The sequence below is a fragment of the Oryctolagus cuniculus genome, chromosome 7 (genome assembly GCF_051225735.1).
Source record: "Oryctolagus cuniculus isolate XC-2025 breed Fujian yellow rabbit chromosome 7, ASM5122573v1, whole genome shotgun sequence".
Taxonomy (NCBI): Eukaryota; Metazoa; Chordata; class Mammalia; order Lagomorpha; family Leporidae; genus Oryctolagus; species Oryctolagus cuniculus.
The window spans coordinates 73411496-73423784 of record NC_142873.1 but is presented as its reverse complement, the minus strand read 5'-3'; the positions used below and the strand labels follow the sequence as shown (position 1 = coordinate 73423784).

The 12289-nt window shown below is 34.1% G+C and overlaps 1 protein-coding gene across 4 annotated transcripts in view; it reads right to left on the bottom strand.

The window, feature by feature from the left end:
• The window catches only part of DPYD (dihydropyrimidine dehydrogenase), a 962066-nt gene that overhangs the window by 833935 nt on the left and 115842 nt on the right, over positions 1 to 12289 (bottom strand). For all 4 annotated transcript variants that reach the window (XM_008264835.4, XM_089337036.1, XM_089337037.1 and 1 more), the window contains exon 3: positions 3974 to 4056. In XM_008264835.4, coding sequence (XP_008263057.2) covers positions 3974 to 4056 — 83 coding nt within the window. The remainder of the gene's footprint in view (positions 1 to 3973; positions 4057 to 12289) is intronic.

Here is a 12289-nt window from a genome sequence, read left to right as displayed (position 1 = left end):
TTCTGGTCTTTCCATGGGCCAAAGTGCAGTAGACAAGAGTCTCTCCCACCATATTCTTGTCTTCTCATATTATAGTCTAGTCTTTCTCTGTTGGTGAAAGGCATTTACATTTTTAAATCCTAACCGATGTCTTCCTCTGACATAAATTATCCTAAACTTAATATTTTCACAGGCATCTTGGCTGGACTCTTCTTCCTGATTTGATGTATTATTCTTGAAAATCACATGGCTACAAAAGGCATCAAAATACTAAAAAATTGCACATCAATTCCTAGTACTTTTCCTGAGTTGTAGTATTATATTTTTCATCTGTTCATTGCATATTTACACATATTTATACATGACTGTATCTTAGTCATCTCAAATTCATCTGAAAACCAAAATCATCTTTATTCATCCTCTTTTATGCTTTTGCTAGCATTTACTTAGCATCCCTTATGCTTTTTACATAGTAGGGTTACCTACCTGGAGCTTCCACACATCTAAGATCAGAGCGAAGCATGGGAGGAATCTAAAATGATTCAGGGACTAAGATAATGATGAGAATAGGTTCAAGACAATGGCCAGGGAGGAGTCTGGACAAGGTAACAAAGAATTGAGCAAACGTAGAACCCTCTTTTTTTGTTCTAAACTTGTCAAAATAGAAGAACCGGAAAAAAATAAGGAAGCATTCAGCTTAGTGAAAGATGGAACCCAACAGCCACAACACAACAGTCTTTAGTTTCAGTCCAGCCCTGCTCCAGCTCCTCCTGGATGGACATGCTCAGGACAAGAATAGCCTTGCAGGCACCAGGAGTCGCCTATGGGCTCCCAGAGAGATTAACCCGGTGAGAAGAGTGCTCTGTAGCTATCCCACACAGGTGGCACAAGACAGTAGCTACCATGAAGGGTGTGGGACCACAGAAAAACTTACATCCTCAGCCTGTGGGACAATACTTCTAGTAGATGATTCTCCTACCCTGCTCCTATGCTAGACTTAGCTCCTTGTGGCCATTCACATCTCTCTGTAACCCTATTAACTGTGCTGTTACAGAAACCCAATAAGCATTTATTCCAAAAATGAGTGATTGCATCTGTTCCTACACTGTATCTTCTTCCTGAGCACCAAACTCAACAGAACTATGAAATTACCTTTGTAGTTCTTAACATTTAACACTGTCACTACCATACTTAAATAACGCAATGAATAACATAAATTCTTAATCACAGTCAGCTAGCCTCTATGTAACTGGCCTCTAGAGTATGGTTAAAACACACACACACACACACACACACACACACAGATTTCCAGCCAGCCTCCTGAGACCAGTGCCTACACTAACAGTGGCTTTTGGCCAATTATTCATTCCTGTCTTCCACTGCTCCCTACCCTAGTACTGCCCTGCTAACACTATTCCATTTCCATCCCAGAATTATGGCATATAAGAAAATATTCTATTAATAGAAAAATCCTGCCTCTCACTTTTGTGGTAAAACATATGTTCAAAAAGCCTTGAAAAACTTGCTTTGCAACACATCAGCCCACATACTGTTTCTGAAATAACTGCTGGCACCTTCATGCCACTTTACCTTTGCTGTATACTGTTCCCTCTACCTGAACGGTTGTAAATTTTTAAAAACCAGATCAAATGCTTACCCTCTCTGGATTTCTTTGATCTAGATACTCGCCATATAAGGCAAAATTGATCAAACATGAGAGAACAATTAAATTTATCTCTTTATACCTTTTCCTGTTTTCAATTAATCACATTGCTTTTTAACTTTTTAACTTACTTCCATAATTTTAAATGTAAAAGGAGGAACTCCATGTTAATTTTCCAAAAGACACACAAACAAAGCAAAAAAGCCTGACCCACAGTACATTACCGAATGCTAAATTAGTCGCTACATAATTTCACTGTTTAGAGAATCCAGATACTACCAATGATATGTGTGCATGTGTAACTATATGTTTGTATAAAATTAGCAACCTAGGAACACAAGTGCATTTCACAGCTAAATAATTAAATCCTGATTTACATTATCTGGAATTTTACTTTTATTTTTCTCATCAGTTCATCTCTACTTTTCAAAAAGCAGGACCTTCTAGCATCTTCTAAAATGGGAGTGTTTCAAAATTTGGCAGTATTTAAAAATCTCTTCACATGCTGTTCTCCTCTAATTCAATTTAATGGAAACAACAGCTTTAACAAAATTACTTTCGTTTTTTCTTGATGACAAATTCCCTACACTGATTATATGTCTTTTCCTGGTTAGTGATATTCCCTACACTCACATCCATTTTCATGTACCTTTCCCCTTTTCAATTCTGTCTGTGTTTTTGGCCTTCAGTTCTTCTATTCAAAACATGCAAGCTGGCATCCTCTTTGTCTTTCTGTTTGTCTACGCATTTACTTCAAAATGAATAGATACCAAAATATGTAGAATAAGTACAGTTTTCTAATATTATATGCACTTTAAAATTATTGATAAGTGTGTACAAAAGATGGTGTGTTAAATTTACATGTAGTAGCTTTAGAAAGAAGATAAAGACTATATTATAAAAAGAGTTCATTCATAATTTCAGTATTAGCTTTTTCCACAGTACATTTTATGTCTTATTTTATGCTTACTACTATTTTCAATAATGTAAACTTTCTAAGACTGTCCGATTGATTTTATAAAGATATAAATTCTCTATTGTGTACTCAGTTTTATTTTTCCCTGTTTTTTTATTAGTAAAGACATTAACAATAAAATAGGCTCCCTTGCTCCAGCTGGTAATTTCTCAGTACTAGTAATATATTATTCCTCTTTTTGTGACATCATAATCATCTATACAGAAGTACCATGTATCTTTGTGTAGAAGCTACTGTTTCCATTAAATTTAATTACCTCCCCCTGTGGTTTTAAATAGAAGTGGCTTCAAAATGAGGGCAGCTTCTATTAAATTTAATTACTTTCTCCTGCTGCTTGCATGGTAAAAGGGAGGTTACTAAATAAGAGCAGCTTCTAAACCAAAGTATATGGTAACCGTGTGCGAGCAATAACAAGACTGTATCTGGGCTACCATTCTAGGAAGCATTTTCTCTTTTGTCCTATATTAATTTTTTTACCCTTATGATTTTAAAATAAAATGAGCATTAACACTGAAAAAAAAACATTTTAAAAACAGAGTTTAGTTTCATAGGATAAAGGCAAATACATTTTTTTACAGACACATTGGAAATTATGCAACTCAAAGGTTCAAGCTCACAACTTTTAAGACTAGTATCATTTGTTATTTTCTCCCTCTATGGATGATGGGATTTATTCCTCACATATTTTTAATGTCTAGTAAAAACCCTTTCATGATTCTGATCAAATGAATTTAAAGGACACTCCACTAAAAGTTATTAAAATGACATAAAATTTGGAGTGTTTTCAGAGAAAGAGTCAGAAGGAGTAATATTAAGAAGTGAAACAAGAAAAAAATCAGTCTCATTATAGACTACTATATTTGAAAAGAAGTTAATTACATGCTTTGTAATAGTGTGAAAATGTAAATCACTTTAAAAATACTATCATATAATCCTATAAAATCTAATAGAAGATGAAATTTTAAGCACCTCTTTTTGAATTAAATATTAATTAAGAGGAAGCACTCCTCAGTTAAACCACCAATGTACAATGTTTATTTTCTATATACATGCAGAATTTAGATGAACAATATTTTCATTCAATCACACAGTTTAGTATAAATATAAAACAAGACACCCCTTAAGCATTTTAAGTAACAAATTAAACATTTACATTTTTTACTGTGCACTGAGGCTTAACATTTATGCAGCTTCAAAACCAAAGTACAGCCTCAAGGGAAGTCTCTCCACTGACAAATTAATACCTTAGAGAACAGAGCTGAATGGTGGCAATGAACTCATTTGTTCCCCCAATAATGAAGAATGACTTTTTCTTTACCACATCTGTGACTGTTGCTATGGCGACCCAGACTTACCTCATTGCTTCTCGCAGAGCTCCTCGCTCACCAAGAGTCGTGTGCTTGATGTCATCAAAATTATTCTCCAGCTTTTCACAATTCTGTAACATATTTTAAAAAATTGCATTTAATCCAACAACATCCTGTGAAAAATTATGTCTATGCAATTATGTAAACATATCATTGGTTATATTGATTATGGACTCACGAAAAATATGTGCACTACTTTAATTGGATAGAATTCATTAAAATTGACAGTTGAATTCAACAGTAACAAACTAAAAAACATCTTACAATACAGCTGTCAAAGTAGTCTTTTTATCAATTTTTCAAAATGAGTAAACAGAAGAAATGAATATTGTATAAAAGTAGCAAAAATTCTGGAGTTTTGGGGAGTAAAAATATCTCTCTGAAATAATCTCAAGTATACCAAAGTCAAATTAAATTCAAAAGGAAAAATCAAGTTTTAAGTCATAATAAATAACATGATAAAAATCTAGCTCTAAATAAGTTAACAATTACTAAAATAGAAAATATAAAGCCCAGGTACAATATAATAAATTCCAAAACTTTTACATCAAAATTTTTATAATCATATATTTAAAGTGGAGTGTCATTATATCATTCTTAGAAGAATGCTAATATTCAGTAACTATGACACAAACAGGTTCAATATTATAAGTGATTATTTTACCATCAAACACAATAACATTCCCGTACTCAATTCTAGTTTTTTCTTTAAATTTGATTACAGTCTAATTATGACTGCATTGTAAATTTAAAACTGCTTAATGATATATGATACTAATAATTTTGGAGAATGTAAAGCACAGGATCAAAATTAAGACTAAGCAAATGTAACTATATAAATCTTTTGGCGCATAAGATTTTTTGTAGATTTTAGTTGTATTTAGGTAATAAAATTTAATATTTTAATTGTTACAGACATATAGAAAACTATATAATAAAATATAATTGTTCTGTGCTTTTTTTCAAATTGGAAATAATTATGCTACATTTTTATGAAAGTATAGAAGATGGATAATTTTTAATGTATAAGAATTAACTGATATAAAATCTTATAACCATCATTTTAATGGATTTTTAAAATCAAAATAAAGATTCTTTTTTTAATTCTTTTTAACTAAAGTTATAACAAAAATCTTAAAAGAAACCAAAATAATTTGAATTCTGGATAAAAAAAAAATCCTTTGTTGGATACGTGCAATACAAATAATCGCTACTGTTCTCTTTTCATTTTTTAAGATGTATCTTTTCTTGAAGAGAATCTTATGTTTAATGAAACTCAAATTATTATCTTTCTAATTTAAAGTTACTGATTTTGGTATCTTGTTTACAAAGTTTAAGAAATTCCTCAAAATAATGAAAATATTTTCCCACACTCTTTTAGAAAGCTCCATTATTTTACATTTCTGATTTAGACCTACAATCAATCCGGGATATTTATAGATGATATTAAGATAGGAAATCACACCATATGTGTAAGCAATCAAATCAATACTATTTATTGAAAAGATCATCTGTAATTCAGAGCTTTTTTTTTCTATAAATTAAGTCACAATACACAGGGGGTCTATTTCTGAAGTCTATTCTATTCAAATATTCCATTACTTACACTTGTTCCAGTAGCCCAAATCTTAATTACTTATATCCACAATAAAGAATCCTTTCACAAATAAATATAAGATGGGTAACTCAACAGAAAATGGCCATAACTTATAAAAACATTAGAATATGTAAATTGAAAATTTTAAAAAATGCTCACCATCATTAGTCATCAATAAAATGCAAATATTTTAAAATTTGCTTTATATTTAAAAGGCAGAGCAAGAGAGAAAGAAAGTGGGAGGGAGAGAAGGAGAAAAGAAGGGATAATGGGACGAAGAAAGAGACAGATCTCTCTTCTGTCTCTTAATTCTCTCTCCAAATGCCCACAAAAGCTGGGTAGGGACAGACTGAAGCCAGGAGAGAAGAACTCCATCAGATCTCATATATGGTGGCAGGGATCCAAACACATGACATTTGCTGCCTCCAAGGTACCTACTAGCAGGAAGCTGGATAGGAAGCAGAGGCAGGAATCAGTCCCAGTCACTCCAAATGGGATAAGGGCATCCCAAGTGGTGGCTTAACCCACTTCACCACAATGCATGCCCCCAAACACTATTTTAAACCACAAAAAAATACCACTATGTATTTTGACAATGGATAAAAGAAAAAAAAAAAAAAAAACCTGACCATACAGTTGAAACACTGTTGGCAAAATGTTAATTGTTACAACCACTGTAAATTTCCTTGGCAGTACCTTCAGTAGCTGGACATTCAGCCAAACCTTTCAAATGGCAGTTCCACACTCATGAGTCTATCTAAGACAAATGTATTCTATATATTCTATGTTCACCAGAAGTCATATACAAAAATGTTAATAATAATAAATGTTAATAATAAAAGTTTCCAGACTACCCCAAAAGTGGATACAAGCCCATTAAAAATTAAGATGGAACACATGAATAAAGTGTGATATATACATTCACAAAGAGAGCTACAGAGCAATGAGACTGTACAAACTACAACTAAAAGACTATAATGAATGCATCTCATAGACAGTAGATAATGGATTGAGCACAAGAAGCAACCCACAAAGAGAACACAGTGAAAATTAGTCTACTTACATGAAGTTCAAAAATAGGCAAAGCTCCAATGAATAATTAAAAATGGTATTATGATACTTTAATTAGAGAAGCATCAAAAATATTTATGAATAAGTTTAACAGGCATAAAACTCATGTACTGAAGATTATAAAACATCACCAAAAATTAGAAAAGAATTAAAAAATTGAAAAGATATCTTATGCTTATTTACCACTGTTAAATAGTACTATTCCCTAAAGTAACCTTCAGTTTCCATGTAACTCAAAATCCCTGCCAACTTTTCATATTTTGATAGGCTGATCCCAGTGTTTCTACAAAAATGCCAAGGGGCCCAGAACAGTCAAAACATTAATGAATAAAGAACAAAGTTATAACAATTATACTCTCTTGTCTCAAAATTTACTATAAAACTATAGTGATCAAGATAATCTATTACACAAAAATAGAAATACAGACCAACAGAATGGAATTGAGACTGAAAACAAACATTTATATTCTTTATCCATTTAGTTCCAAAAAGAGGTGCCAAGATAATTCAAAGAGGGAAATGATAGCTTGTTCATCTACAAGTGATACTGGAAGAAGTACTAAAACTTTAAAACATTTAAAAGAAAACAAACACAGGAATAAATGACCTTGGAACAGGCAAATGTTTCATATATATGTGATCAAAAGTATAAGCTACAAAATAATGGAAACTGAATTTCATCAAAATTAAAATTGTTTGTACTTCAAAGGACACCACTAAAAAGTGAAAAAACAACCTACAGAACAGGAGAAAATATAAATAAGCTATATATCTGATGAGGGTTGCTATCTAGGCTATTTTAGGAACTCTTATTCAATAATAAAAACACAACATAATTTTTAAAAGGGCAATGATTCTGAATGGACAGTTTCTGGCTCCCACTTTCTGCCAGGCCCATTTGCTGGCATTTGAAGAATAAACCAGTAAATATAGATATTTCTTTTTTTCTCTCTCTCCCCCCTTCCCTCTTTCTCTGCCTTTCAAATAAAATGAAAAATTTAAAATAAAATCCTCATATTTGTACACAAATGTTCACAGCAGCATCATTCTTATATTCACAAAACAAATGACCAAAAAAATCGAATGACAAATTAATAAATGTACTGTACTAACAGAATATTATTTATACAAAGAAAGGGAAATTGTAATATATTGATATATGCTACAATATGGGTAAGAATTGAAACATCAGGTTAAGTAAAGCAGGATCAGACACAAAGGCATATTGTTTTTTGTTTTTTAAAGATTTATTTATTTATTTGAAAGTCAGAGTTACGCATAGAGATGTAGAGGCAGAGAGACAGAGGTCTTCCATCTGATGGTTCACTCCCCAAATGGCCACAACGGCCAGAGCTAAGCTGCTCCAGAGCCAGGAGCCAGGAGCCAGGAGCTTCTTCCAGGTCTCCCACATGGGTACAGCGGCCCAAGGACTTGGGCCATCTTCTATTGCTTTCCCAGGCCACAGCAGAGAGCTGTATTGGAAGAGGATCAGCCAGGACTAGAACCGGTGCCCATATGGGATGCCGACACTTCAGGCCAGGGCGTTAACCCACTGCACCACAGCACCAGCCCCACAAAGGCATATTTTGATTATCCAGGATAGGTACATAAAAGAGAGTAGATTCCTGGTTGCCAAGCACAGGAGAGAAGGCATTGGCCATGACTGCAAAAAGGAATGGGGTTTCTTTTGGGAGAGCTGAAAGCATTCTAGAATTAGTGGTGATTAGTGCTCAACTCTGAGGAAACTACTGAATTACGATATGTTATTTTAAATTTATTTATCTCAAAGTTTCAGTATTTAAAAGCGTGAGAGAAAATTTTTCACCAGCTTGTTCGAGTCAAACTCAGAAGCCCAGAACTCAATTCCAATGTCTCAAGTTGTTGGTAGGGTCCCCAGTACTTGGACCATCTTTCACAGCTTTCCTAGGTATATAAGCAGGAAGCTGGATACTAAGCACAACAGCTGGAACTCAAACCAGTGCCCCAATATGGGCTGCCAATGTCAACAGTGGCAGCTGCTTTGCCAGTGCCGGTGCCTAAATTATACCATTTTAAAGTGTGAACACTATGATATTTAGATTACATCTCAATATAGCTGTTATTTTAAAACCTAGCAAAATAATCCATGATGTTGTAAGTTGCCAGATGGTGACTTCACAGGGCACAAAGGGGTCTTCCGGGGCTTTGCTTAGTTCATATTGTGAAAATTAATGAAAAAATCATCTATGATTTATTTTGCCACATGTGACTATAATGCAATAAAATTTTTAAAGATAATTTCAATTTTGCTTAAAAATCATAATGCAAACATATCTCACTAAAGTTAAAATGAGGCTGGCCACGGCTCAATAGGCTAATCCTCCACCTAGCGGCACCGGCACCCCGGGTTCTAGACGCGGTCGGGGCGCCGGATTCTGTCCCGGTTGCTCCTCTTCCAGGCCAGCTCTCTGCTGTGGCCCGGGAGTGTAGTGCAGGCTGGCCCAAGTGCTTGGGCCCTGCACCCGCAAGGGAGACCAGGACAAACACCTGGCTCCTGACTACAGATCAGCATGGTGTGCCAGCTGCAGCGGCCATTGTGGGGTGAACCAACGGAAAAAGGAAGACCTTTCTCTCTGTCTCTCTCTCTCTCAGTGTCCACTCTGCCTGTCAAAAAAATAAATAAAAAATAAAGTTAAAATGAAAGCACACACATAAAGCACAGTAAATATTAGCTACCAGCTGTTGCTTTAATTGTTATTTATTGACATCCTGTTCTAAAGATCCAATTCCTGTTGCTGTCTAACTTATCCTGATAGATATTTCATTGACTAAATTATAAACTTTTTCTCTCTACAATGAATAGTTTTAAAAGACATAAAATTACAAAGATGAACAACTAAATTATCAGAACTAGAAGGGCCTTCAAAGAAGAACACTTTTCTAGTTTTTCAAGAAATTAAGTTCAGTTGGAATTCCGGCCTCTTAAGTAGAAATCAATTTTCCTTTCTCTTTTGTCTTAATACTGGCAGATAGTCAAAAAGAAAAATAAATTATAAAAAGAAAAAGGGGGACATATAGAAATTTGCACTTTAGAAATTATAGGACTTGGGCAAGCATTGTGGCACAGCAGATGCAGCTGTGTGATGCCAGCATCCCAGATGGATGCTGGTTCTAGCCCTGCTGCTCTACGTCTGATCCAGCTCCCTGCTAATGTGCCTGTGAAAGCAGAAGCTGGTCCAAGTGCTTGGTCTCCTGCCACCCATGTGGGAGACCCAGAGGGAGTTACTGCCTCCTGTGTTCAGACTGGCCTGGCCCAGGCCATTACAGCCATTTTGGGGCGGGAACCAGAAGATGGAAGACTGATCAACTGATATCTCTCTCTTTCCCTTTCCCCGTCTCTCCTTCCCTGTTTCTGTAACTCTGTCCTTCAGATAAATAAATAAATCTTTAAAAATTATAGGGCCTATAAAATATGTCTGCAGAAACAATAAGTTTTAAGAGTTTATGCATATTTTCATTACAACATATTACTGACTGAAATATTGGGAGAAAAATTTCTAATCTTCCAACATTAGAGAAATGGCTAAATGGGGCACTTTACATTTGAAAGCTCTTTTTTTTTAACTTGACAGGTAGAGTTATAGATAGTGAGAGAGACAGAGAAAAAAGTCTTCCTTTCGTTGGTTTACCCCCCAAACGGCCACTATGGCCAGTGCTACACCTACCGAAGCCAGGAGCCAGGTGCTGCTTCCTGGTCTCCCATGTGGGTACAGAGCCCAAGCACTTGGGTCATCCTCCACTGCCCTCCTGGGCCACAGCAGAGAGCTGGACTGGAAGAGGAGCAGCCGGAACTAGAACCCAGTGCCCATATGGGATGCCGGCGCCTCAGGCAGAGGATTAACCAAGTGAGCCATGGCACCGGCCCCCGCATTTGAAAGCTTTTATACATTCATTTAAAATGCTATTTGGGTGGATTTTTAACAAGCCAATGTTTATATGACAGCATGCAATTTTTACAAGAGACACTATAAAATGATTATGTTTTATGATATAATTAAACAAAAAGCAAAGCCAAATGAGACTACAAATGAAAAATAGTGACTCATCATTTCAGAATGTTGAATACCTAAGTGTTTCTTTTTACATATATGTTAAAGCAATTTCCAAATTTTCAGTTATGAGTTTATCTTCTTTTTACATTCAAAATAATTCATATAAGAAAAATTTTAAATTTTTGCAAATATTTATATTTTCTAAGCTCAATTTACTAATTTGTAAAATGCATTACAACAGAATAAATCCTAACAGCAAAAGTGATTTAACAATAAGACTTGGACTTTTTCAAAACTACTTATTTTTTTCTATTAAATATAAATTTCACTAATTATTTCTCCTCTGATTGCTTGGCAATGTGTTCATGAAAGTTTTTATAATTCAAGCTGTCCAAAAAATGTTCCATAATCACCCATCTGTTTTATTTACTTTTGCATAACCAAAGTAAGATACAAGGCTACACACAGAATAACAAAAGCTATAAATAAAATCCAATCATGAGCTACAAGCTTCATTAAACAATTAAGCATAGCTTAATGTTAACAACTATGATTCAAAAAATGTCAACTGGATACATGATTACTTGAAAAGAGCCAAACACAACTAATAGGATTATAGCCTTTAGAATGCATTGTTTTTAGCCTTTATTATTTTTAAACTTGGTATTACATGACTAATATTTTTTCATGATTTTAAACAGATGTTGCAATATAATTTTTAAAGGTCCATAATATTCCACTATCTCCATAAGCTATTATCTATTTAACCAATTTATTTTTGTTTTTGTGTGATGATGCTATAATAAACAAAAGAAAAGATGACTAAAAAGAATTAAAAACATAAAAAGTCTCAAAAAACAACCATTGGCTAGAATTATTCATTGCAACAAATTTGCAGCTTAACTCAAATTATTTCACCCAAAATGTATTCAAAGTATGTGACAACTGCCATCAGTGGTAGAGTTAATGATCAAAGTCAACATTTCTGGTTGTAAATCTCATTCTTTTTGTTTCCATTAAATAGTTAAATTGGGAAAACTATATGTTTTCTATAGCCAATTTTTTTTTAAATCAATTTCACCAATTTAGGTGAATCACTGATAAGGATTTACATTTAAATTTTAAGGCAGAAAAATGCTTCAGCAACTGTTTAAAAAAACATTAGATTACTAACTCTTAACAGTAAAAGCATTATCTATCAGTAATTTGATTCTTCCCCAAAGAGGGTGATAAATCAGGTGTGATGGTTGATCTGTTTAATTTCCATGAGTACATTTTAAAAATATCCAGTTTTGCACATATCTATACACATCTGATATGTTTTATTCGCATATATTTTTGTCATTTTAATAGAAATAAATGTGTCTCTGAGAAGATATTTTATTTTTAATGTTTATTTCAATCTACTTGAAAGGATGAAGGATGAATGAGACAGAGAGAGAGAGAGATCTTTCATCCATTAGTTCACTCCCCAAATAGGCACAACAGCTAAGTCTGGGCAATGCCAAAACCAAGAGCCAAGAACTCTACCTGCGTCCCCCACATGGGTGGCAGTGGCTCAAGCACTTGAGTCATCAAATGCTGCCTCTCAGCCTGCACATTGGC